The sequence below is a fragment of the Cydia strobilella genome, chromosome Z, assembly GCF_947568885.1.
Source record: "Cydia strobilella chromosome Z, ilCydStro3.1, whole genome shotgun sequence".
In the NCBI taxonomy this organism is placed as follows: domain Eukaryota; kingdom Metazoa; phylum Arthropoda; class Insecta; order Lepidoptera; family Tortricidae; genus Cydia; species Cydia strobilella.
Window position 1 is genome coordinate 13,482,991 of NC_086068.1, and position 27,305 is coordinate 13,510,295.

The 27,305-nt window shown below is 36.1% G+C and overlaps 1 protein-coding gene across 1 annotated transcript; it reads right to left on the reverse strand.

Annotated features, from left to right (window-relative positions):
- Positions 1–354: 354 nt before the first annotated feature.
- Positions 355–27,141, reverse strand: LOC134754297 (WW domain-containing adapter protein with coiled-coil homolog). Its single transcript, XM_063690527.1, has 10 exons — positions 26,953–27,141; positions 26,802–26,835; positions 26,038–26,302; positions 23,988–24,308; positions 20,080–20,244; positions 19,582–19,739; positions 12,412–12,652; positions 12,104–12,252; positions 2,905–3,032; positions 355–2,399 (listed from the first exon to the last, which is right to left on the reverse strand). Exons 1-10 carry the CDS (start codon positions 26,991–26,993, stop codon positions 2,318–2,320), a joined length of 1,584 nt encoding a protein of 527 aa, XP_063546597.1. The 5' UTR covers positions 26,994–27,141; the 3' UTR covers positions 355–2,317.
- Positions 27,142–27,305: the final 164 nt, after the last annotated feature.

A 27,305-nucleotide genomic window follows, 5' to 3' on the forward strand; every position in this document is an offset into this window, starting at 1 on the left:
CGTATTGCGTACAACATTGGCGATGGTACACAGAAACCGCAGAGGGCCCTCACATACAGAGCTCACAGTTCCCTCAATAAACACCGGGGCTACATCTCACACATGTTTCTAAACTAAACAGTGTCTGCGATCAATTGATACATTCCACATAACCGTTCTCTGGTCACTGCTACACCGAACGCGCTGTTCTCGCGACAGTTCCAATCCGCGCGGCGCCTGGCCCCAGCACTGAGCTCACATTTTATGAATTATACTCTTATTTTTACATATATTTTGGTAAGTAAATAGGCTTGACGCTGTCAAAGGAACTTTCGCGGGGACAGTTGGAACTATAGAAAAATAATAAATTTCCTATGAAACAATTATTTCAATAATTTATTATTTTACAATAAACACTTTATAAAATCACTGTATCCTTACATATGACCGAAATTATCGTTTAATAATAAAATATTATAAAAATGACCCAACTGAAAATGTTATCATGCAAAGAATTATCTATGTGTATTAAAAATCTAAATATAAAAATGCCAACTCATAGAAACATACATTAAGAGCCGAGAGGAAACTGGACTAAATGAGACTGAATACTAACATAGTTTGATTCTCCTTATACAACAATGATGTTTACGAACATGTACATTACTAAACATTATTAAACAAATACCCTAAACGGCAAATGAAGCAAGATTGACTTGTTTCAATACCGTGTCTAGTAATAGTAATAACATATGTACAAGTAAAGAATTTAATTTTCGTACAATTTCGTATCTTGTTACAGTGACAGTCAATATGAAAGTTGCTAGGAACCTTATACAATTGTCACTGTGACAAGGTACGAAATGGTACTGAAATAAAATTCCTTGATCGTACAGAAAAATGACCATTGCAGAAAAATGACACATATACACGGTGGCTAAGGAATAAGAGCATTCCCGTTGCCAGGGAGGTTTTGGGATTATACTAAGCAACTTTTATTATGGGACCAACCCCTAAATCGTGAAAAATTTTTTGGGTATTTCATACATTTTGGCTAGTCCATTTTCTATGGGAGGATAAAAATTTTATTCGTGATTTCGTCGTTTGCCACATAGTAAAAGTTGCTCAGTAAAATCCCAAAACCTCCCTGACAACGGGAATACACTTATTTTTTAGCCACCCTGTATATTACTATAAAAGTGAGAACCAAATTAAGTTAGGATATACATAGAAAGAAGCCGCCGGGCGATTCTCAATGCAATTAAAAATATAATGAATAAAAATAAGTGTGAAGTGAAGAGTCAGTCTAATTAGTGAAAGGAGCGCGGCGCAGGAGCTCCCTCACTCACTTCAACGTGCTATATATAGACTTACCTACCATTCATATCATTCATTAATAATAATCATGTACAGTCGAAGGCAAAAATATAGATCCAGATAAATGGCCAAAATTATGAGAACACGACTTTATTGTCTAAGGTGTAAGAGCGTACACGTATTTTTGAAACTTTGGGAATGTATACAGGCTGTCCTTAGCCATTGGACAAAGCCGAAATGTACATATGCATTAGGGTATTAAGAATCAGTATACCAAGTATCATAACAACCGGTGTAGCGGTTACGAAGAAATTAACAAATTACGGTTTTTTACTTTGGAGCAGCCTGTATGTGTTAATAGCTCCTGAGGTAATAAATAGTATGAAACCTTCTTCGACCTTATTGATTATATTTTTTATTTATGACATTTAAATAAGATTCTGACTTTTGACAAATGTCATCATTGCCTCACATTTTCGAACAAGTTGTCAAAAACGCTGCCAATGATTAATACATTATGTTTCTTTTTGTTGTCGATCATTGGAATTAATTTTTGTTTGAAAGTTTATTTTTTTATCTTTTTCTCTAATTAAAAAAAATATTCACGTTAGAGCATTCCTAAGAAGTAACCCTACGTTGGATTTCAGGGTTTGTCCAATGGCTAAGGTCAGCCTGTATATATTTATGCCCTTGACTGTACATGTCATAGAATTGTAAATAATAGTTTAAACCCAATTTGACCAATCGTGTCGATTTTTCACGAAAACAATTGCTTAGAATTTAACACCAAATCACACAACACATTTAACAGTAATCATTCGATCTAATTTACATAGAAAGAGAACGGAATGAACAATGTTTAGCATTGATAGGTAAATGAAAAGGTCCTCACGTCACGTGAGCGCGTCGGGCGCTAGCCGGGGGCGGGGCGCGGGCGCGGGCGCGGGCGCGGTGACGGGCGCGGTGACGGGCGCGGTGTGGAGCGCAGTGTGGAGCGCGGCGCCCCGCCCCGCGCACGCCCCTAGTCCTCCGACGACGACATGAACGAGTTCTGCGACTTCAGTTCCTCCAGCCGCGAGATCTGTTGCCGCAGGTACATGATCCTGCCACACACACACACACACACCACGTTATACATAAGTAACTGACTGTCTGGTTAACTGTAAGCTTCACCACATACAACATGCGAGCCGGAGAGAGCTAAAAATGTAGTTACTCGAACATCGTGGATACCTATTAAAATCGTAAAAAAAATCTGACAATTATATTTGTACGCATTTCCTTAATCTGACGATCATTCAAACCTCGATTTTCACATTGTAACCGTCAAATTAAGAAAACGCGTACAAATGACTCTCAGATTAAGTAATATAACAATTATAGCATTAACTTGGACCAAAATGATCAAATCCACAATCTACTTAACAATTGTTTTAACCCCCCAACCAACGGATCAAAATAGACAGCTAAAAGCGGTTAAGGTAGACTCCACGGTTAGCAAGATATCACTCGTATCTTAATCTGACACGCTCGGCTCGAGTAACTACAAAAGTTCCCTCTTGGCTCCCCTACCATAAGCCAGGATACATATCAAACTTCCCTACTCACTTCTGCTCTTGTAAGGTGGCTTGTATCTCGGTGTGGCGTACGAGCGAGCGCGAGCACTTCAGCTCTGCGGACACGCGCGTGCACTGTAGACACCCCAGTTGATACGCTTCTTCAGTGTATTTATTTGCCTGTAAACAAGCAGTATCATTTTAATTATCCTTAAATGTATTAGTGTTCCAATGACCGTGTTGTCCGTATTGTGGTTAAAGATTTTTATTGATCTCAAAAGAAATTTACATTTCACTTAATGAGATACATGCACTAATTAATTATATTCAATGTTAATTTGGTTTACGCCCGTGAGCAATAGTTTGTTTCTATTTACAATTACAATTTTTATTTTTATAACACTAGACATATAAGTACAATATCAAAATATCAAAAGCTTAAGTCACAGTATAGTGGGTAGAAGTAAGTTAAAATACATACTTAAGGTAAATTCATACGCGCACCGCGGCACCGCTGTACAACTGCACTAAGTAGTTGGTCAGCGGTAACACGCCAGGGCCGCATTTAGGTTTGGATTATAGGGATGTTATTTACAATATAAGTTTTTAGGTTGGTTTTGAAAATGTTCATGGTGTATTAAATGTGTATAAAACAATATAATCTTATGTAAGAAAATAATTTTTTTAGTCCACTGCTCGAAAATGTGGCAACAGATGGTCTAATACTTGACTAGAAAGTAGGGCTTAGTCGTACACCTAACTAAACCAACAGTCCAACAATGTATTTATTGTACCAGTTGTACTACACTTTTACTTTCCACTCACTCATTGGTTGACATTCAACCAATCTCCGCGCACCAAGTTCATTAGGTCAATGGGGTTGGCCAGTCGAAGTGTTTAGCACAACGAAGTAGAATAACTATAGAAGACTGACTTGAGGTCAAAAATCCACGGCTACTGTGCTGAAAACGAATCGACTGTGCTGCGCGGAATTTGACAGGTTTAGTACGACAGCGGCCTTCTGTGGCATAACTTGTCAGCCCATATAAAATTATTAATTCAGAAAGCCACATAAAATGCCTTCATGTGCGGTAAAATGGTGCCGCAACAATTCAATAAAACACAAGAAAAAGGTTGGGCTTAATTGGTTCGTGTAAGTTTAATTCCTAAACACGATAACTAATTATTTAATTTAGCAGACTGTTGAAGACTAATACGCTAAACCAAATGTCGTTATGCAACATATCTATGACAAAGTTAGCTATTGATTTTATTTTAAAGCAATACGCAACTACGATTATTTGTTTTTATGTAAAATATTAAGAACGGTGCAAATTTCATTTTATTTATTCTAGTTTCCCAAAGGCCCCGGAATTTGGACAGATGATGTAACTTTAGAGAGGCAGGAACCAGATTTATTCCCTAGGCCAACTAAAGTGACGATTTTGTATGTCATTTTATCGCTACTCGTACCTAAGTACCTACCTAGAAAAGTGTTTTAAATAAAATTGAGAAACGTTGACCACTGGCATTTTATAAAAGTCTGTATGTACTGACACTGTTCCAAAATACATACTATGCATTAATATTATATTTCAACTTTTGAATGTACCGATCCTTAACAATAAATACGCTTCAAAATAATAACTATAGGAATTGGTTCCCTCTTGGTTAATATCATCCTTGTAAGGTTTGACAACGCCAAAATATTGTAACGCCGCGCAAGAGGTTTGGCGCATAGAATTTTATTATAGCCAAACAAAACTTATATTGACCAATCACAATCACAAATCACAATTTTTTAAAAGCGTGAAATTATTTATTGGATTAAAAGCTGGATATAGGGGCATTTCACGCCAAGCGGGCAGCGAAAAAAGTTTCAGGACATAGAATTTGCTGATATTTGGAATAATTATACTACTCGATGTCCTGAATTTGGGTATATTTTTATTTTATTTTTATTCGGCACCATTTCCGGCTTAGCAGCATTTAAAAAATGGACGAAATCAGAGAAGAGCATTTTTCAAAAGCTGATGCAGCTATTATATCATAAACTGAAAAATAAGTTGAATATTGTTTTTTATACAATTTTAATTGCTCTTTCTCGCAATTCTAAAAATTTTGATTTTCTTTAATTTTTTCATACAAAAAACCGGAAATGAAAATTCGAAGTCGAATTTATATAAAGTTCGGTATTTTTGAATTTTTTTATTTTTACTTCAAACTGTAGTTCATAAAAAATACCTGGAAAGTTTGAGAATGGGAGCTGCATTAGCTTTGGAGATACCTGAGCTTAGTGCGCACGTGCCGGTCTGAGCGCCATACTGGCGATTCCTTAATAACCCAGTCAAATAAAGGATTTGACCTAGGAATGACAAATAATAAGCTGGAAACTTATATAACTACACCTTCGTTATGACGGTCTATAAGTTACGTTAAAAGTCACAGAAAACTTCGTGTTCGTGTCGGAAGTTATTCATGGTCAAAGATCACAAGAATTGCTTTATCACGAATATCAAGGTTTCCATGGCTCCAATGATGTTTGCATATAAATGAAGATTGTAGAGCATAAAATTTATGACAAGTCATGTTCCAGACATTTTTTTCAGATTCTCAACCGTTTTGCAGGATAGACGGCGCCGGCGCAGAACGCGTAACGGTCAGCCATACGTTCCGTAATGCAAGTTCACCGTGAATTCCGGTTAATAATAACTTCTATACAAAAATTCCAAATTCTTGGTAAATATCATCCTTGTAAGGTTTGACAACGCCAAAATATTGTAACGCCGCGCAAGAGGTTTGGCGCATAGAATTTTATTATAGCCAAACAAAACTTATATTGACCAATCACAATCACAAATCACAATTTTTTAAAAGCGTGAAATTATTTATTGGATTAAAAGCTGGATATAGGGGCATTTCACGCCAAGCGGGCAGCGAAAAAAGTTTCAGGACATAGAATTTGCTGATATTTGGAATAATTATACTACTCGATGTCCTGAATTTGGGTATATTTTTATTTTATTTTTATTCGGCACCATTTCCGGCTTAGCAGCATTTAAAAAATGGACGAAATCAGAGAAGAGCATTTTTCAAAAGCTGATGCAGCTATTATATCATAAACTGAAAAATAAGTTGAATATTGTTTTTTATACAATTTTAATTGCTCTTTCTCGCAATTCTAAAAATTTTGATTTTCTTTAATTTTTTCATACAAAAAACCGGAAATGAAAATTCGAAGTCGAATTTATATAAAGTTCGGTATTTTTGAATTTTTTTATTTTTACTTCAAACTGTAGTTCATAAAAAATACCTGGAAAGTTTGAGAATGGGAGCTGCATTAGCTTTGGAGATACCTGAGCTTAGTGCGCACGTGCCGGTCTGAGCGCCATACTGGCGATTCCTTAATAACCCAGTCAAATAAAGGATTTGACCTAGGAATGACAAATAATAAGCTGGAAACTTATATAACTACACCTTCGTTATGACGGTCTATAAGTTACGTTAAAAGTCACAGAAAACTTCGTGTTCGTGTCGGAAGTTATTCATGGTCAAAGATCACAAGAATTGCTTTATCACGAATATCAAGGTTTCCATGGCTCCAATGATGTTTGCATATAAATGAAGATTGTAGAGCATAAAATTTATGACAAGTCATGTTCCAGACATTTTTTTCAGATTCTCAACCGTTTTGCAGGATAGACGGCGCCGGCGCAGAACGCGTAACGGTCAGCCATACGTTCCGTAATGCAAGTTCACCGTGAATTCCGGTTAATAATAACTTCTATACAAAAATTCCAAATTCTTGGTAAATATCATCCTTGTAAGGTTTGACAACGCCAAAATATTGTAACGCCGCGCAAGAGGTTTGGCGCATAGAATTTTATTATAGCCAAACAAAACTTATATTGACCAATCACAATCACAAATCACAATTTTTTAAAAGCGTGAAATTATTTATTGGATTAAAAGCTGGATATAGGGGCATTTCACGCCAAGCGGGCAGCGAAAAAAGTTTCAGGACATAGAATTTGCTGATATTTGGAATAATTATACTACTCGATGTCCTGAATTTGGGTATATTTTTATTTTATTTTTATTCGGCACCATTTCCGGCTTAGCAGCATTTAAAAAATGGACGAAATCAGAGAAGAGCATTTTTCAAAAGCTGATGCAGCTATTATATCATAAACTGAAAAATAAGTTGAATATTGGTTTTTATACAATTTTGATTGCTCTTTCTAGCAGTTCTAAAAATTTTGATTTTCTTTAATTTTTTCATACAAAAAACCGGAAATGAAATTTGAAGTCGAATTTATATAGTTCGGTATTTTTGTTTTTTTTTACTTCAAACTGTAGCTTGTAGTTCATAAAAAATACCTGGAAAGTTTGAGAATGGGATCTGCATTAGCTTTGGAGATACTTGAGCTAAAGCGCGCACGTGCCGGTCTGAGCGCCATAATGGCGATTCCTTAATAACCCAGTCAAATAAAGGATTTAACCTAGGAATGACAAATAATAAGCTAGAAACTTATATAACCACACCTTCGTTACGACGGTCTATAAGTTACGTTTAAAGTCACAGAATACTTCGTGTTCGCGTCGGAAGTTATTCATGGTCAAAGGTCACAAAAATTGCTTTATCACGAATATAAATGTTTCCATGGCTCCAATGATGTTTGCATATAAATGAAGATTGTAGAGCATAAAATTTATGACAAGTCATGTTCCAGACATTTTTTTCAGATTCTCAACCGTTTTGCAGGATAGACGGCGCCGGCGCAGAACGCTTAACGGTCAGCCATACGTTCCGTAATGCAAGTTCACCGTGAATTCCGGTTAATAATAACTTCTATAAAGTTATCAAATTCATAAGATGCTATTTACGGATCATACGCTGATATTATAACAAAAGGTGTCCCTCCTGTGGACAATACTTAACAGCTTGCATGCAATCATTTTATGACATAGGCTAATGTAAACGGACCCCCTACCCCTACGATACCCCTTTATTCAGGGTTAATTAGAAAATTACTTAGGTTTTGATGCCTCTAACGTTGGGTATGTCCACAGAAAAGAGGTAAAGTTAAGGAACAAATAACACAAGTAAACATTTTTACCACATGTATCTATGTGTGCTGTCTTCAACATTTGCAAACCGAGACTATTTGTAGTTGATTTTACATTAAGTTAAAAATTGACATATTTATGAAAACCAATGACATTATAATATTATTCATGACATCGATGTATAATAATATTATTATGACATTAGATGGCCATACCATAGAGACTGTTATGCAACAAAACCTCATTAGGTTTGTTAGATTCATCTAAATGAGCAGATAATTGTGAAATAAAAGTACATTCGGCGTCTTCGGCGATAAAAGATTCATCAAAATGAAATAGAAAACTTTATTTCAGGCAACTATATTCTGTTTTTTTATTCCGTAGACTAAAATGACGTTTCATGTGGTACTAAGAAATGTCATGTCTAACACATGAAACGTCATTTTAGTCTACGGAAATGAAATAACAGACCTTAGGGGCCCATATAATTATAAATACCTTAAAACTAGCATACATATTATAAACAATATATTTAAAAAAACAAGTGCGAGTCGGACTCGCGTTCCAAGGGTTCCGTACATTACACAATTTAAACAATGTATTTTTTATGTGAATGTCTTTAAAAAACCCGTAGGAGTAGGTTCAAAAACTAAGTAATTAACTCTGACTCACGGTTGACTGCACATTTCTAATAGGTTTTCTGGTGATCTATAGGTAAAGATCTATTTTGTGTATTTTTTTCAAAATTTTTGACCCAGTAGTTTCGGAGATAACGGGGGGGGGGAATGGTCATTTTTTGCCTATTTTCTTGAATAACTTCTAAACTGGTTATCTTAAAATTATAAAAAAATATATTTGAGATTCTCACAATGAGCTCTTTCATTTAATATATAACACGATATAGTTTGACAAACTAAATTTTTTAATTTTCTCATTTAGTGGCCCTCCTGTTTAAAATTAATTTATTTACGTTACATGTCCATCTTTGGGTCACAAACTTACATATGTGTACCAAATTTCACCTTAATTGGTCCAGTAGTTTCGGAGAAAATAGGCTGTGACAGACGGACAGACTGACAAACGGACAGACAGACAGACAGACGCACGAGTGATCCTATAAGGGTTCCGTTTTTTCCTTTTGAGGTACGGAACCCTAAAAACAAAAACTACAAAATACATTATGGCTGCGATGCATTACGCAACCCCGCTGTGTCAGAGAGTCGGCCGCGGAACCGCCGGAATTTGACACCCTTCGGCCAAAACTCCTCCTTAAACGCACAGAAGCTGTTAACTACTGTTCACCCACAGGAGGGACAAATTTTGTTATAATATCAGCATATGATCCGTAAATAGCATCTTATGAATTTGGAATTTTTGTATAGAAGTTATTATTAACCGGCATTCACGGTGAACTTGCATTACGGAACGTATGGCTGACCGTTACGCGTTCTGCGCCGGCGCCGTCTATCCTGCAAAACGGTTGAGAATAAAAAAAAATGTCTGGAACATGACTTGTCATAAATTTTATGCTCTACAATCTTCATTTATATGCAAACATCATTGGAGCCATGGAAACCTTGATATTCGTGATAAAGCAATTCTTGTGATCTTTGACCATGAATAACTTCCGACACGAACACGAAGTTTTCTGTGACTTTTAACGTAACTTATAGACCGTCATAACGAAGGTGTAGTTATATAAGTTTCCAGCTTATTATTTGTCATTCCTAGGTCAAATCCTTTATTTGACTGGGTTATTAAGGAATCGCCAGTATGGCGCTCAGACCGGCACGTGCGCACTAAGCTCAGGTATCTCCAAAGCTAATGCAGCTCCCATTCTCAAACTTTCCAGGTATTTTTTATGAACTACAGTTTGAAGTAAAAATAAAAAAATTCAAAAATATCGAACTTTATATAAATTCGACTTCGAATTTTCATTTCCGGTTTTTTGTATGAAAAAATTAAAGAAAATCAAAATTTTTAGAATTGCGAGAAAGAGCAATTAAAATTGTATAAAAAACAATATTCAACTTATTTTTCAGTTTATGATATAATTAGCTGCATCAGCTTTTGAAAAATGCTCTTCTCTGATTTCGTCCATTTTTTAAATGCTTCTAAACCGGAAATGGTGCCGAATAAAAATAAAATAAAAATATACCCAAATTCAGGACATCGAGTAGTATAATTATTCCAAATATCAGCAAATTCTATGACCTGACACTTTTTTCGCTGCCCGCTTGGCGTGAAATGCCCATATATTAACCTTTTTTGAGCTAAACATTAATAGAGAAGGGATAGCTGTCAGTGTCAGCATAGAGTAACTTATACTAGAGCGGTACTGTCATAGTAAATTTTGTAACCCCAGTAAATTCACTGCCATCTGTCGACACACTTTAAAACTAAAAATGAAGATTTATAAAAATACGATAAAATGTATTTAAATATAGATAAATTATTTTTTTATTTGCATTAATTATTTTTATGATTTTGACCCATGTTCTTTCACTGATATGCGTTAAAATTGTTAAATAACAAACGAAACCGTCAACGCCATCTATACGACAGTTGGCCAAAACTAGTAGCGCCCTCTGAACGAGAATCAAATTTTCTTGATTTTCGAGGCATGTTTTTTCCTTAGACTGTATCCATCTATTACGGAGTTATATCTATCTTTGGTGTCAGTGTGGTTGGGGTCATTTTTGGAAGGCATTTTTCTATGGAGAGTGATGTCTATTTATACTCCGTCACCGGTTTAGCAGATGGCGCCAGCATAGCTTTCCCTGTCAATCCCTAGAATTGTGTAATTTCTTTGTTTTTTTAATGCCCTGAATGCCAGCCCTTTAAACCAAATCTCATAGTAGTGCACTTGCCTTATGGGAATATAGTTCAGATCCGGAAACCGCTACCAAATTTTAGTATGTTGTTGGGCATGGTACTGGGTCTCGAAAACTGCCGGGAGACAGCGGCGCCGGCCATCTACATCAGCGGAATGACGTCATCAAAATGACTCCCGCCTCGTTGCGAATATTGCATTTTGCACCCAAACTATGCATTGCAGAAAATTTGGCGTGAGAAAATGAAGAAAATTTGGTAGCGGTTTCCGGATCTGAACTATCTCTTCGACTGTTTCCCACAAGGCATAGTACTATAGAAAAAGGGGCAAGCTATGATGGCGCCATCTCTGCAAACCTTTGACAGTTGCCAACCCCATTATGGTAGTGCTTTAAATACTTTTAAAAATGACAAAGGTTCTAGGAACTCATCGTGTAAGATTTTTTTTGTTTGTTATATAAAAATACATATAAACGGGATGTTACGATGATTGTTTAATTTTTGTAATGTAATTTATTATAACAATGCAATTATGATATGTGCCATTCTCAACCAAAAGGGTACTTATAGTCGGTTGGCAATAAGGCGCTATTTCCATATAGCTTCAATTTGAAATCAACCTTATCGACTAGCAACAATGTGGTACCTTTTGGTTGAAAACGTCACATATTAGTTGTATAAACGAATATTTCTAGTAAAAATAGTGTTTATACTTATGCCTACAGAAATGAAAGCGATTGCAAGGAAGGCTGTTTTGAATTTTGAGTTAAAAAAGGTAAAAATATAAAAATTTACGCCTCCCGACGATTATAAAATATTATATAATTAAAAAATTGTTTAAAAAAAAGGATAAATTACAGTATCATTCTGTTTTAAATGCGCTAGCAAGTAGGTGCCACTGTCGCCTGCGGTATTTCCGGATCAATACGATCTTCAGACATTTAAGAAAAGAGCGGGCTCCCATATTAAACGCCGGCAACGCACTTACAACCACTCTGGTGTTGCAGGTGTCCATGGGCGACGGTAATCGCTTACCATCAGGCGATTCGTCAGCTCGTCTGCCTCCTATATCGTTAAAAAAACGTAACTCTTTCATCTAGGTATTGGTTATTTTCTAGCCTCTTCAGCAATGTACTATCGTTGTCCTTAGTATATCATAACAAAATAAGGGCAATTGTTTTCATCCTAGCGCGAATTGTGCCATTTAATGTCCTTTGACATCGTGTAAGATGAGGAAGTCTTACTCAATTCGCGGCATGTGATGTGAGATCTTAACTTCCTATGTTGCGTAGGAAAGTGGTATATACAATACGAGTAAACGGTAGAGTAAATAAAAATGGACAGCTCACCTGTTTCTCGAGAATGTCGGCGGGCCAGCCGGAGACGTGCGCCGTGAGGTCGGCGCGCACGTAGTTGACGAGCGACGGCGTAAGCGCGGGCGCCTGCGGGTGGTGCAGCGCGCCGCCCACCACTGACGAGTAGCTGCCCAGGCACTCCACTAACACACAAACCACACATTAATACAACTTCCAATTTGCAACAAAACATGCTAAATCGTTGTGGAGTTTGACAATACTACTTGTATTTAATTTTTTTGTAACTAAAAAAATAAGAACTGTGACAAAACAAACATATATTACATATCGAGAAGCCTTACTTTTCCGGGGCAGCGCCGTGTCGAGATGCAGCGGCGGCGCGTGCGGGTCGATGTTCTCCGAGTGCGTGGGCGTGGGCGGGCCGGCGTCGCGGTGCGGCGAGGCGCCGCCGCTGCCCTCGGGCGTGGCGCCGCCGTTGTTGGCCAGTGTCGGCGCGGGCGCCACCGCCGTGGCCGCCGGCGGCATTGACACCGTCGGCGCCGCCACGATTCGAGGCAGGGCCGCCGCCAGCAACGAGCCGCTCTGCAAATAAAATCACAATGTCATTCATCAATTTATCGTATTCACAAACACACCGGGCGAGGGTGCAGAAGGATATGACAACATTATATCGCGTGTTAATAGGCGTGAAACAAAATTTACCCACCAGGACCTGAGTTTAACCTTTTGGACGCCAATGACGGATATATCGGCACCGCAGGTCCAACGCCAAAGACGGATTAATCGATCAAAGATCACAGAGCAACATAGACCTACGTGCTTCTGCATAAAGTTCAATTTCAGTTTTGATATTTCAGTGACGTGGCTTCCGAGTGACAGCTTTCGTGTTTGACACGGCGTCGACAACATAAACAGCTGCAAGGCAATACCGGTCTAAAAAACCGCGTACCAGCACAGGCTGCTCATCGGTTGCTCATCATTGGACAAGCAAGTGTCAATTGCCTCAATGTTTACACTTGTAAATTTGTAACTTGTACTTATAAAATAGGAATTAAATAAACATTATTATCCGACATTATGGGGAAGGCGGCTGAAAGCTAATTGTAGATGGCGCCACTAAAGTTTGAGACAACTCGACCAACTCGTTGTATGAAATTTATAACTGAAAAGAAATATTTGTATTTAATAAACCAATGTTTAATAAAACTTCATAATTAAACTCTCTATATAAGTATTAAACTTTGTATCTGAGGCGAAGAAACTGTCGGATAAAGTTTCAAAGCCATTCAAATAAAGAAGTTTTGTTTTGACAGGAGCACATGTAGGTACATGAAGTACGTAATAATCGTCTGTTTAACGCGATAAAATGGATCCTCATGAAAAATATGGACGTCTGACTGTAACACAGTTAAAAGCACTTTTACGGGAACGCGAGGCATCCGTAAAAGGGAAAAAACCGGCCAAGTGCGAGTAGGACTCGCACACCGAGGGTTCCTTACTTTTTAGTATTTGTTGTTATAGCGGCAACAGAAATAGATCATCTGTGAAAATTTCAACTGTAGCTATCACGGTTCATGAGTTACGGCCTGGTGACAGACAGACAGACGGACAGCGGAGTCTTAGAAATAGGGTCCCGTTTTTACCCTTTGGGTATGGAACCCTAAAAAAAAAGACCTCGTAGAAAGGTTAAGTATAATATTTGGCTATGTACTGTTTTCACTCGAAAATATTATGCTTAAAATATCAAGGAAAATGTACTCAATATCAACATTTAAAATTATTAATTTACTTTTTATTTCAGGTTATATTACGATCCAAATAAAAAGTGTTATGTTTATTTTCTGTCAAGCGACGCCACAGCCCAAACTAATCTTTTTTTTTTATTTAAAGAAAAAATGTGGGGCCAAACTAATGTCATGTCATAAACTCTAGTGGCGCCACCTAGTAGCAAGGTTTGGAAGCCGCCTTCCCCATTACAGTAAGTTGTCTATCAGTCAATGTTATTAAAGATATTACTGTGCGTACTGTTTTGTACATTCAAATCGTTACCGGAATTATTTTTTTAGAGAAATTTACCTAAACTAAAACATTCCCCCATCGCCTACCTATTTTCCGCGGTATGATTTAACTCTCCTATATCCCAGCTCCTTTCATACCGTGTAGACAATCATGTTGTCACACGCAATTCCTTTAAGGCAATTTATCATACCACATAATCCACTAACACTCAAAACATTTCTCCTTAACCTCTTAACTCTCAGGGGTCTAAATTTGACAGCCAAAAAACTACTTAATTTTAAATTCAAAATCAAGGCTTGATTGTTTTTGTTCACCCGATGTCGTGTCTTTGAGAAGCTGAAGGCAACGAAGTAGAACAACTATAGAAGACTGACTTGAGCTCAATAATGACCCCACGACTACTGTGCTGAAAACGAATTGGTTGGAGAGCCGGCAGTAAAGTTTCGAACCAACGTGATACCGCGATGAGATGCACAATGGTTTCCCATAAAACTGATGCTAAGTCCGAATTTGATAGTCTGCCACGGCGGAACTAGCCGAAAGTACAAAAAAAATAGCCACTTCCGGTGCGAAAAAGGAGAGGTCATTTAACCCATCTGATACTGCAATAAAAGCTATGGCATCAGTTAGAAATTTACTGGTAGATACAGAAAAGCGAAATCTGCCAGTATGATTCCTGCCGGAAGTGCTTGGCATACGCTCTCAAAGGTGACCATCAGGACCCCTAAATTAACCCATCTGATACCAGCATGAAACCAATTCCAGTCGGTAGATATGAACCTTCTCTTCAGGAATATATAAGTCTGCCAGGGCGCTTTCAGCCGAAACACCTTGCCATACGAGATTATGTGGCGCAACATCCGTGGTACCCGTATAACCCGTATTTTGGAATTGTACATATTACGGACATTTCAAATACTGCAGGCTTATTAATTTATTACTCTATGCTTATATTTGTATATTATTACGTTATTAATAACACATATTTATAATAAATTAAGTTAAAATAAATTAAATAATGTGATTAATATGATTAATAGTCATTCAATTAGCTATATGAATCGTTTGTCTTTGTCTGTCATTTTGACTTATGTATTTGTAAGAAAAGGATAAAACATAATTTAACTAATTCAGGCTCGTAAAGTTTTACGACTAAGGGGGTATTAGTATTCATAGCTAAATCAGGCTTGTAATGCGACATAAAATGATTTTTGGTGGTTTCTTTTACGCTTGAGGCGTTTTTTCACCTATTTGGTGTATCTAATCACTATCTTATGTAGGGGAGAGAGGGGCAAGACGAGTAAGACGGGGTAGCGGCTTTATATGGCGACACGACTGACCAACCATCAGAATCCCGTTAACGCATGACGATGCGTCGCCATCATAGCAATCAGTTCGCACAGTGACCGGCTAGACAAATGGTGTCGTTAATTATTTATTTGCAAAAAAACTGTTTTTGCCATATTCCTTGTTATTTTTAAGGTTCCGTACCCAAAGGGTAAAAACGGGACCCTATAACTAAGACTCCGCTTTCTGTCTGTCTGTCTGTCTGTCCGTCTGTCACCAGGCTGTATCTCATCAACCGTGATAGCTAGACAGATGAAATTTTCACAGATGATGTATTTCTGTTGCCGTTATAACAAACTAAAACTAATTGTTTATAACACCTGTATTCATTACCTGTAATGCACAATTGATGAATAAATGATTCTAAAACATAATAAAATAAATATTTAAGTGGGGTTCCCATACAACAAACTTGACTTTTTTTAAATTTTTTGCGTAATGGTATTATGGTACGGAATCTTACGTGCGCGAGTCCGACTCGCACTTGGCCGGTTTTTGTGTTTTATTTGGTTTGCGTTTGTTTCCTTATTATCACCAGCACATATATACTGTTAATTTATTCCTATGGCCCAGCAATCACGCCAACAGCTAAGGACTTGTTTGGTTTCAAGTACGGTTTATTTTACAAAAAACTTTCGAATTTCATTAGGCACATGGGGCAAGATGGGGTACATCTTGACGGCCGTAGTTTTAAAGTGATAAACTGATGAAGAATTGCGGATTTGAATTTATTTATTCTTCAACATCAACATCAACATCAAACATTTATTCAGCAAATAGGCCTCAGGGGCACTTTTACATGTCAATTTTTACAAACAATAAAATTAACCCAACAAACAATAAAATTAACAAGGGAAGATGGGGTACATGTTAGCTGTAAACACATTTTCTGTCTCTCAGACGACTTAAGAAATAAAAGTAAAACAGTTCGTGAGAAGTTATCAGACGATGGACCCAAAAGCCAAAAATTTTAGTTTTGTTTAGGCCCTAAATATAATATTTATATGAATCATTCTTATCTTGTCCCGTAGGGGATGTCTTACCATACTTGGGGGGCAAGATGGAGAGAAGGCACTTTAGGCCATTTTAATTTATTTTTAATTTAATTATCTAACTAGAGAGTTCCTAGTAAGTGTTGATTATGAAAGACTGATTACCAAAGATAAAAATAAAAATAACAAAACTTAAAAAAATAGCATTTTCAGTTTTATTGGACTTGAAACATTAAGTATCCCGTCATGCCCACCTCTCCCCTACATTTCTTGACGTTGACGCAAAACTGACGTAGTTTAACATTCAGGGTGTTGTTTTATAACACTACAAATTGAGATAACTAAGGTCTGTTTTTTTATTCCGTAGACTAAAATGACGTTTCATATGTAAGACATGACATTTCTTAGTACCACATGAAATGTCATTTTAGTCTTCGGATTACGGAATAAAAAACAGAATATAATCTATTGGAGTCTTAGTAATAGGGTCCCGTTTTTCCTAAAAATGATTTAAAATGTTCATATTTGGATTATTTGTAAAAATCGTCCTTGACGTTGAAAATCCTGTCTTTTTACACCCGTTTACAATAAGTATGTAATAATAATAATTTTGTTCATTTTGGTAAATAAAGGATATTGTAATTTGAAATTATTGTATTATTTATATATAAGGTGCTAACAAATTAGCTACAGAAATTTTACGAGATGGTTGGTACTTTACACTAGAAAATTAACTTTTAATAGAAATTAAGAAAGTTTCTCATAATTTTTATTTTATTTACCGAACAAAATAAATAAACTATAATTCTATCTAAAAAATAATCATCATGTATTTAACTGCTTGTTTGTCTTAAATGTCATTGTCAACGTGTCATTTGATTTATCAGCGTGAAGTGGCCAGTTAAGTTTTATATTTAAAAGAGGTTTTAGAATCTGTTCAATGAGGTCTCATTTAATTATCTCATTAACAGAGTTTTTTTTACAAAGCAAATTTGTTTTCCAATTTTCTCAAAATAACATCATAAAACCTATAATGTTTCATACTTACATATACTTCAGGAGCCGAGTACTATCAACTGTAAAGATATCGGTAGCTAATTTGTTAGCACCTTTATAAGGCAAACAAAGAAGTACAAAGCCGTAAGCAGGTATTAAATTAATGCCCAAATTATATTGTGTATATTAATAAATTTGAAATATATGTTATTAATGGCATAAAAATATACAAATATAAGCATTAGGTAATAAATCATAAGCCTGCAATAATTAAAATGTCTGTAATCTGTACAATTCCAAAATACGGGTTCCACGGATGTTGCTCACATAATCTCGTATGTCAAGGTGTTTCGGCTGAAAGCGCCCTGGCAGACTTATATATTCCTGAAGAGAAGGTTCATATCTACCGACTGGAATTGGTTTCGTGCTGGTATCAGATGGGTTAATTTAGGGGTCCCGATGGTCACCTTTGAGAGCGTATGCCAAGCACTTCCGGCAGGAATCATACTGGCAGATTTCGCTTTTCTGTATCTACCAGTAAATTTCTAACTGATGCCATAGCTTTTATTGCAGTATCAGATGGGTTAAATGACCCCCCCTTTTTCGCACCGGAAGTGGCTATTTTTTTTGTACTTTCGGCTAGTTCCGCCGTGGCAGACTATCAAATTCGGACTTAGCATCAGTTTTATGGGAAACCATTGTGCATCTCATCGCGGTATCACGTTGGTTCGAAACTTTACTGCCGGCTCTTCTACCAAATAGACTGTGTTGCGCGGAATTTGACAGGTTCAGTACGATAGCGGCCTTCTGTGGTATAACATGTCAGCCCATATAAAATTATTAATTCAGAAAGCCGCATAAAATGCCTTCTTGTGCGGTAAAATGGTGCCGCAACAATTCAATAAAACACAAGAAAAAGGATGGGATTAATTGGTTTGTGTAAGTTTAATTCCTAAACACGGTAAATACTTAATTATTTAAATTAGCAGAATGTTGAAGATTAATACGCTAAACCAAATGTCGTAACTCTATACTAGTTTCATAATGACTTATGCCTTTTTGATACGGAGTGGCAGAATGAGGATAGCGTTATGCAACATACCTATCTATGACAAAGTTGGCTATTGATTTTATTTTGAAAGCAATAAGCAACTCCGATTATTTGTTTTTATGTAAAATACTAAGAACGGTGCAAATTTCTAATCAGTAAACTTCCTGTTTTATTTATTCTAGTTTCCCAAAGAACCCGGAACAGAAAATTCTTTGGACAAATGCTGTTACCTTAGAGAGGCAGGAACCAGATTTGTTCCCTAGCCCAACCACGCGAATTTGTAGTCGTACATTTCAAAGAGAGTGATTACTATGAGACGAGCGAAACTCCTTTTCTAATTCCACTTATTAGAAAAGGAGTTCCACTTGTAATATTAGTTGTAGTTTATTATGCAATGGGGCCGATTACATAACAACTTGCAACAAATAATATTAGCTAAAAGCTATTATTAGTTACAAGTTGTGCAATCGGCCCCAGGTGCCACGGATTAAAGTGACGATTTTGTATATAATTTTATCGCTACGCGTACCTACCTATAAAAGTGTTTTAAGTAAAATTGAGAAACGTTGACCACTGGCATTTTATAAAAGTCTGTATGTACTGACACTGTTCCAAAATACATACTACGCATTAATATTATATTTCACCTTTTAAGTGTACCGATATATTCATAATATAAAGTTTAGACATGCGTAATCTTAACAATAAATACGCGTCAAAATAATAATTAATGGAATTGGTTCCCTCTTGGTTAGTATCATCCTTGTAAGGTTTGACAACGCTAAAATATTGTAATGCCGCGCAAGAGGTTTGGCGCATAGAATTTAATTATAGCCAATCAAAACTTATATTGACCAATCACAACTTTTTTTAAAGCGGGAAATTGTTTATTGGATATAATTAAAAGCTGGATATATTAACCTTTTTTGAGCTAAACATATTAATGGAGAAGGGACAGCTGTCAGTGCCAGTGTGGCTGGGGTCATTTTTGGAAGGCATTTTTCTATGGAGAGCGGTGTCTATTTATATTCCGTCGCCGGCTGAAGGGGTTAAAGAGACTATTTAGATTTATAGCAAATAAGTAGATTAGGTGTGACGTGACGCACCGGTTGGTTAGAATTGTCGAGCACGACGACGGGCGGCACCGCGTTGCTGTCCGCGTTGTTCCGCACCACCGAGTTCACGTCCCGTCCGCCGTATGAGTTCTCGGAGAGCGGCGTACTCCGGTCCGGAGATATGTCCATATCTTGTAAAGACTGCCCATCTAAAATATCAAACAAAAAATGATTGTATCCATAGCATTCAAACTCAGTCATTTCTCTCAAAATAATGCAAATAAACTAGCCAGAAAGCTAGATGACATTGGGCAACAAAAATATTCACAAACGGCGTTGCATAGGAGTACGAACAATATTAGAAGAGAATTTAAGGTACAACTACAAGTAACCAATTGAAGAATGATTGAAATGTATGGCATAACTAATTCATGGATTACTTATGCAATACACTTTGTTATAAATACAATGTCGACATCTGTCTGTCACAAATCCTGCACATAGAATATTTTTAAGTATTCTAACTGTCCAGTCACTCTAGCATTGTACCTTTTCCTTCGTGAGGCGCCATCGAAAGTTTTGGTCGAGGTCGGTCGTGTGGGTCGTCCTCCCTGCCGCCGTTATTCCAGTACCTTTCAGACCCGCTATTGTTTCTTTTACTTGGTTTCTCGAGTTCTCTTCTGCCTGATCGGGAACTGGATCGTTTTTCTCTATCTATGTATAATACATGAAAAAAAAGATGAATAGACAGTCGAATTTGAAACTAGTATATATAAATAACTAGAAAACACAGCACAAAGCATACACACACACACAGCAGAAAGTACTCCAAATATAGTTGATAGCATGTATCCCTATAATGAGTAATAAAGTACATTTTAATAAAATAAAAAAAAAGATCTGTAAGTGTAGTGCAGTATCTGTGTGTAAGGGAGGATAGAAATAAGGATGTGTCTCGATATATTTGGCACTTGGCCAGCACTATCTACTTGATGCTGACAGTACATATATACTTTTTTTAAATACATACATTTAGGTACTCCAAGGGTCTCGCACAAGCCTTGGACATCCCATATAGATGTAGATCGATAAAAAAACCGGCCAAGTACGAGTCGGACTCGCGCACCGAGGGTTCCGTATTCCGTAAATTACATCATTTTAACAATGTATTTTTTATGTGAAACGTGAGTGAAAGGTAAATTGCGGTATACGATTTAAAACGTATTAAAAAAAACTACTTACCAGATCTCGTTCAAACCAATTTTCGGTGGAAGTTTGCATGGTAATGTACATCATATATTTTTTTCAGTTTTATCATTCTCTTATTTTAGAAGTTACAGGGGTGGGGGGGGACACACATTTTACCACTTTGGAAGTGTCTCTCGCGCAAACTATTCAGTTTAGAAAAAGATGATATTAGAAACCTCAATATCATTTTTGAAGACCTATCCATAGATACCCCACACGTATGGGTTTGATGAAAAAAATTTTTATTGAGTTTCAGTTCAAAGTTATTTTGGGGAACCCCCAAAAATTTTTTTGGTGTGAAAATCTTAATGCGGTTTACATAATACATCTAGCTACCAAGTTTCAACAGTATAGTTCTTATAGTTTCAGAGAGAAAAGTGGCTGTGACAGACAGACATGACGAATCTATAAGGGTTCCGTTTTTTGCCATTTGGCTACGGAACCCTAAAAAAGGGTTATTGGTTAAATCAATAGAAATTATATATTTCATTTTACTTTTTTATGCAACTATAGAGTATAATTAAGGTCTGTTTTTGTATTCCGTCGACTAAAATGACGTTTCATGTGTAAGACATGACATTTCTTAGTACCACATGCAATTTCATTTTAGTCTACGGAATAAAAAAACAGAATTTAGAAGGTTTTTACATAAACATAAAATTTTGTGAGTTCAGTCTAGGTGTTTTACTGGCCTGTGCCTGTAGTGTGCATAACGTGAAAATTTCGTTTTATTTTATATGGGGTAGCCAACTGCCTCGCCAAATATGTAACGCTCTTTACGCGAAAGGATTAAAAGACTTTGATTAATTAATGATAATTAGTCCAGTAGTTGGGATTATTCAGCGATTGATAATAAACATAGATGACGAACTAGCTCTGCAAAATGACCCCACATATTTTGTGCTACGCTGGGTGGGGCGCAAATATTGTGCCACGGCGCTATTTAGTTCGCAAATAGCGGCCCGTTGTCACAGTCGTAGTAAGAAGTATTTAGATTATTTCTTTAAGGAAAAGATATGCCTTACTGTGTGGTTAAATGATGTGCTAGCCGTTCCATCAAACACTGAAAATATTATGGGATTACCTTTCACGTATAATTTTGCCATGATAATATTATTTAGATTTCTTTTGCTCATGACAGATTTAATATGCGGATGATGTTATGCATTTTTTTAAACAGCCATTGATATTAAGATCAATTGTAGCAAAAATAGTACGGGGAGTTCTTCTTCATGGTCAAATTCAAACCATTATTGACCTGCTTTAGCGGACGGGAAGTTCTACTGTATTGTTTTTCACTTTTCAATAATATGGGTACTAAGAAAAATGTAAACAGCCAATTATTATAGCCGCAGGCCGCGTGTCTACTCGACCCGGTCACTCGGTCAGCTATCATTTCAAACTATAGGATAAAGTGAGATAGCAGAGATAGTAAGATAAACGACCTTACATGTCTCGTTCTTACAAGACAGTCGTGTATGATCGTGCAAATACTGCTTAATAAAGTCTAAGACTATAACTTTTTTAAGTATCTCATGCGTGCACATATATCTTGTATTGGACAATTATTTGAATAAACGAATATTATCCGATTCGCACTTGGCCGGTTTTTTTATTATTAAATTTATACCTGTCTGATTCTCGAATGTCTACACTCGGGACAGCATCAATAGAAGCGGCTGAGACTACGCGTCAAAACTATCTACCATTCTGTGATAGGATAGCTTTACAAAAAGTATGTCACTATATATATGTAAGACAAGAGTGTGATGGATACTTTAGCCGCGAATTGTAGAGAAATAACTCCATTTGTATGATAGGTAGTAGTAATTTTGCAGTGAATTCTGTTCATTATTCAAAGATAACATTAGTAGACATAACCCATTTAACAAACTAACACACATCAAAGCCAAGACTGGCAGTCCTTCCTGCAGGTAACATGATTACTGACAGCTGAGGGACTGCTGCCGACATCGTCTAGGAATGCAATGGAGTGCATACATCCCATATCAAAACAAACATAGTGACCTAAAGTTCTTACTAGGCAAGACACAAGTTTGTGTCTTCTCTTTATGGACAATAATACTCCAGAAAGTTAGCCAATAAATACCCATTTGTAATGCTAATTAAATTGTACAGATTTCTACTCCTTATTAGCTTATTGATTTGTAATTTACGAGTACTTTGAGTGTGTGTGTGAGTGTAATGGTTATTAAGTTTGTGTAACCTTCAAGAATCTATAAATAATTAAAACTCAATGCTTTTAACTGACCTCTTCATGGAGGAAAAGTTTCTCTTTTCTAAGATTAGAAAGAACTCCATAGTTGCTTACAATTTAAAACCTCATGCTTTGAGGTTTTAAATTGTAAGCACTTTTTGAGGTAAAAAATTGAAGTAAATAGTCAGTATGTCAGTAATAATCATGTTACTTGAGGATATTTCCATATTATACTGCATAACATAACCAATACAATAAATAACCTCATGCTTACTTCTGCAATAGAAAATAGAGAATCAATAAATACATATGATAATACTTCATTCATTGAGATATATAAATATAATTCCTCCCTAAAATTCCATATTTTAAGAGGTACTTTACAAAATCATACAAGGTATTCAGAAATTAATTACTTCCCCAGGATTATTTTATAAATTGTTGCTGGACAATAGGTGCCTATTATTATTACTCACAACGACGGGACTTAATTGCGTAAAATAAGTTTTAAATTTACCTCCCATCGTTGTGAATAATAATGAGTAAAAATCGTGAGTTTAAATTAGTGTGAGGTGCCTATTATGTTATACCATGAACAAGGAAGCTGACAAAACTCAGCATCAAATTATTGATTGTAAAAGCAGTGTAAACATGAACATAATGTAAGCAGAAGTACAGCAACTTATACAGTCACGTCTAAACATATTGATACGGACAAAGTGACAAAAATATGTATACACTACCTTAATGTATTATAGGCAATAAGGTTGTGTTTCCATATTTTTGGCACTTTGTCCGTAATCCGGATCAATATTTTCAGACGTGACTGTACCGCAGCTGTCAAATTCGATGCACAAACTATTAGACATATGTCACCTACAATTAATAACTTCTTGCAATGTGTGAAATCTGTGGTGTGCAATAATTCAGATGTTTGTTTGTATGAACAGATTGATGTTTGTGGGAAATACAGTAATGAATAAAAACTTACTGCTTCTGGATGAATATGTAGAATCTTTGGATGATGTCCTTCTTGTGTCCCACTCCCGGGGCTTCTCCCACTGTGACACTTCACTGATACAGTTATAATAATACTTCTTGCCTGAAGAACTAATATGCTCTGACCATTCACTGCCAGAAGGCACACTCCCTGAGGGAGCACTTCTTTTAACATATTTACTACTTCTATTAACACTTATGTTTATGCCACTAGTCCTATTCTTTTTCTCTGATTCACTTCGTTCATGATTGCTTCTCTCTCGTTCGCTTTCTTTGATTCTTTCACGTTTCTCCTTTGGGGATCTGACACTATCTGGAATAGTTGTAAAAATTATTAATTATTGTCTACAATACATACTTTCCTGTTCCATTTTTTAATGACAACATTAAGCATTTATTTTAAGTATTATTTTAGAAAGGTGCAATGCTTTTGTGTTATAACATGTATCATCAATGTGTATCAAATTTGCAAGAAATAATAATAAGAAAAAGAGTGTACCATTCATTCGCTTTAGCTTTTGCCTAAATATGTCTTAACTGGTATTATATTTGCAATTTTTCATATAAATGAAAACTACTGTCATAGTCTACTGTCAAGTATATACTTGTCAATTCAATTATGCTTGGCAGCATACATGTATTTTATTTATAATTATCTATCTATCAAGTTGCATAAAATAAATATTATTAAATAGTTATCAACTCAATTTGTTTCAGAGATTTAGTTTTATGAAATATACTACAATTATGGATATCCGATATCATTTTATTCGCAGTTGCCAAGAGACAAATATAATTTGTAAAAATTAATATTTGAATGATACAATTTTACAACTCATAATGAATTATATATTTCAAACTTCTAAAGCAAGATATACCTAGAAGTTTAAAACTAGTGCTTAACAAAATGAAACAATGACATACATAGCTCTTGTAGATGAGTAGTTAAACATAACAGAAAAATACACACATATTTAAAGAAGGTAACTTCCATGACATATGTACAAAGACACATTGGCAATATGTACAGGGACACATTAGCAATATGTACATACAAGGACACATTAGCAATATGTACGAGGACACATTAGCAATATGTACAAGGACACATCAGCAATATATACATAGACACATTGGCAATATATACAAAGACACATTAGCAATATGTACAAAGACACATTGACAATATGTATTGGACGAATGAGCAGTTTTCTATAATGTTAGGGAACTGTATGCCAGTTTGGTTTTTATATTTGAGGACTAAGTAAATTAAGAAATTTATGTGTTGAATTGCATTTGGTATACATTCATTTAAGTTCTTGATGAGTTATGTATATATTTTTTATACATCTATAAGCCTTTAAAAATTCGAGATCCGGTGGCTCCCTGGGTAGCCATATTTACTATGCTTACTAGAATATGGGTCCGGGTCTCGAAAGGGTCTTAAACACTTATCAAAAATAGCTTTACTGATGTCCCATTTTTTTGCACTTGTTTTCAGGAAAAGTTTTGTCTAAGGATAATTAAATTGAGTTATATTCAATTATGGGGAGATTTTAGACAAGGTTGATGTGTAATTGCATCATCATGACAGATACACCCTACTGACAAGTGACAATGTTTCTTTTGCTTACAAATAGCTAATAACACTTTTATTATTTACATAAACATTACATGACATAGCTAAATAAGTATTTGTTTTATATATTTTTACAAAACTTGATTTTATATAGCATTTGATGAAAACAAACTTAAATTCACCATGCTAGCATCACCAGCCTTTAAATATTAGCCAGCTCAATATGGTAGGTTGGAAAGATAAGAGAGCATGGCCTATGCTAGGCCAGGTGACCATGTAAATGTTTGTACAATATAACATAGCTACACGCCAATAACGCGAACTAAAGATTGCCTACTCCAGAGCACACAGTCGCTGTGGCCGAAATCGGTCAGGAGAGCATCATCAATATAACATCTTTTTTTTTCTATACCTATTATTCTAATTTTTAACATGTACATCATGAGAGTAAACAAGGTCTTACCTGTGTACTTATTTCTAGACGATTTATAGTCTCTGTCTCTCTCCTTTTCAGAACCTTTCTGTATATAGGTATTTCTAGATGTTGCATATCCTCTTTCATCAACCACATGAGTGTAGTGGTGGTGTCCGTGCCCCGCATGGCCTGTGTGGGCCCCGTGTCCATGTCCATGTACTGAGACATTGCCATTTGGGGATCGGAGTGGTGTATATCGGTTGTCAGAAGGTACATACTCGTTTGCCCTTCTATCACTTTTGGTATTGTATTTCTGTGCGCGAAAAATTAAAATTTCATTAATCATTTAACACAAGGTTTATAGACATTTTAAGTATACGTCTGCTGTAAGCTGCTAAGTAACCCACGAAGAAAAACTCTAATGCAATTTATTTTTACCAAAAAGCAGCATTCAACTTGAACCTCCTCTACTTTTTGCTATAAAATAATATATTATGGCTCTTAAACTGAAATTACAGGGCATTCAAAATCACGAACGAAATCGATTTGTGTAAAATTGTAGGAAACCAATTCATGCTCATATATTACAACCACTATTCTATTCTTCTAACCAAGTAACATGTGGGCTGCCTTAATAGGTACAGCGTAAGGCGACACAATTTAAAAGCTGTTTGGATAGGAAAAATATCTGGAAAACAGAATTCGGAACACATATTATATACAGAAGTACATAACTCGAGGCAGAGTTAGCATTACGTGCTACTACAGAAACAGTTATTGTTACAGTTGATATTCGCATATTCTATGGTTACCTGATACGGATGGGCCTGGTGCTTCTCAAAGTACCTGAAAACAAAAAGACAATTTTAATCTCTTCGTCGTAATTACAGGAAAACTATCAATCGGCGACCGCCATCTACAGACTGCAAAATCGAATCCGAATCATCAAAAACTAAATCATACCCATCGCTTATTCGCTGCGGTTTCCTTGCATGCATTACCATCAATGCAAATATACGATTTATTACGGCCTCAGTAATAAAATACTAAAAGAGGCCACTGTCATTAAAACAAGAATTATCCGTGATATATCTTGGTCGACGCCATGTCACATTCAATTCATTTCATTCAACTCAAGCAAGACACTCGAAAGAGTCAATAGAGACGCGAAAGAGAAAGGAAGGTGTCCTGTGTTGTGTGTTGTCGAGGTTTGTCTATGGTATTTAGGGCTTGTCAGAGAGGTATGGAGCGCAGCATAGGTGTGAAACTAAGGGATCGCATCCGGAACACCACGCTGCGCTCTAAAACTCAAATGT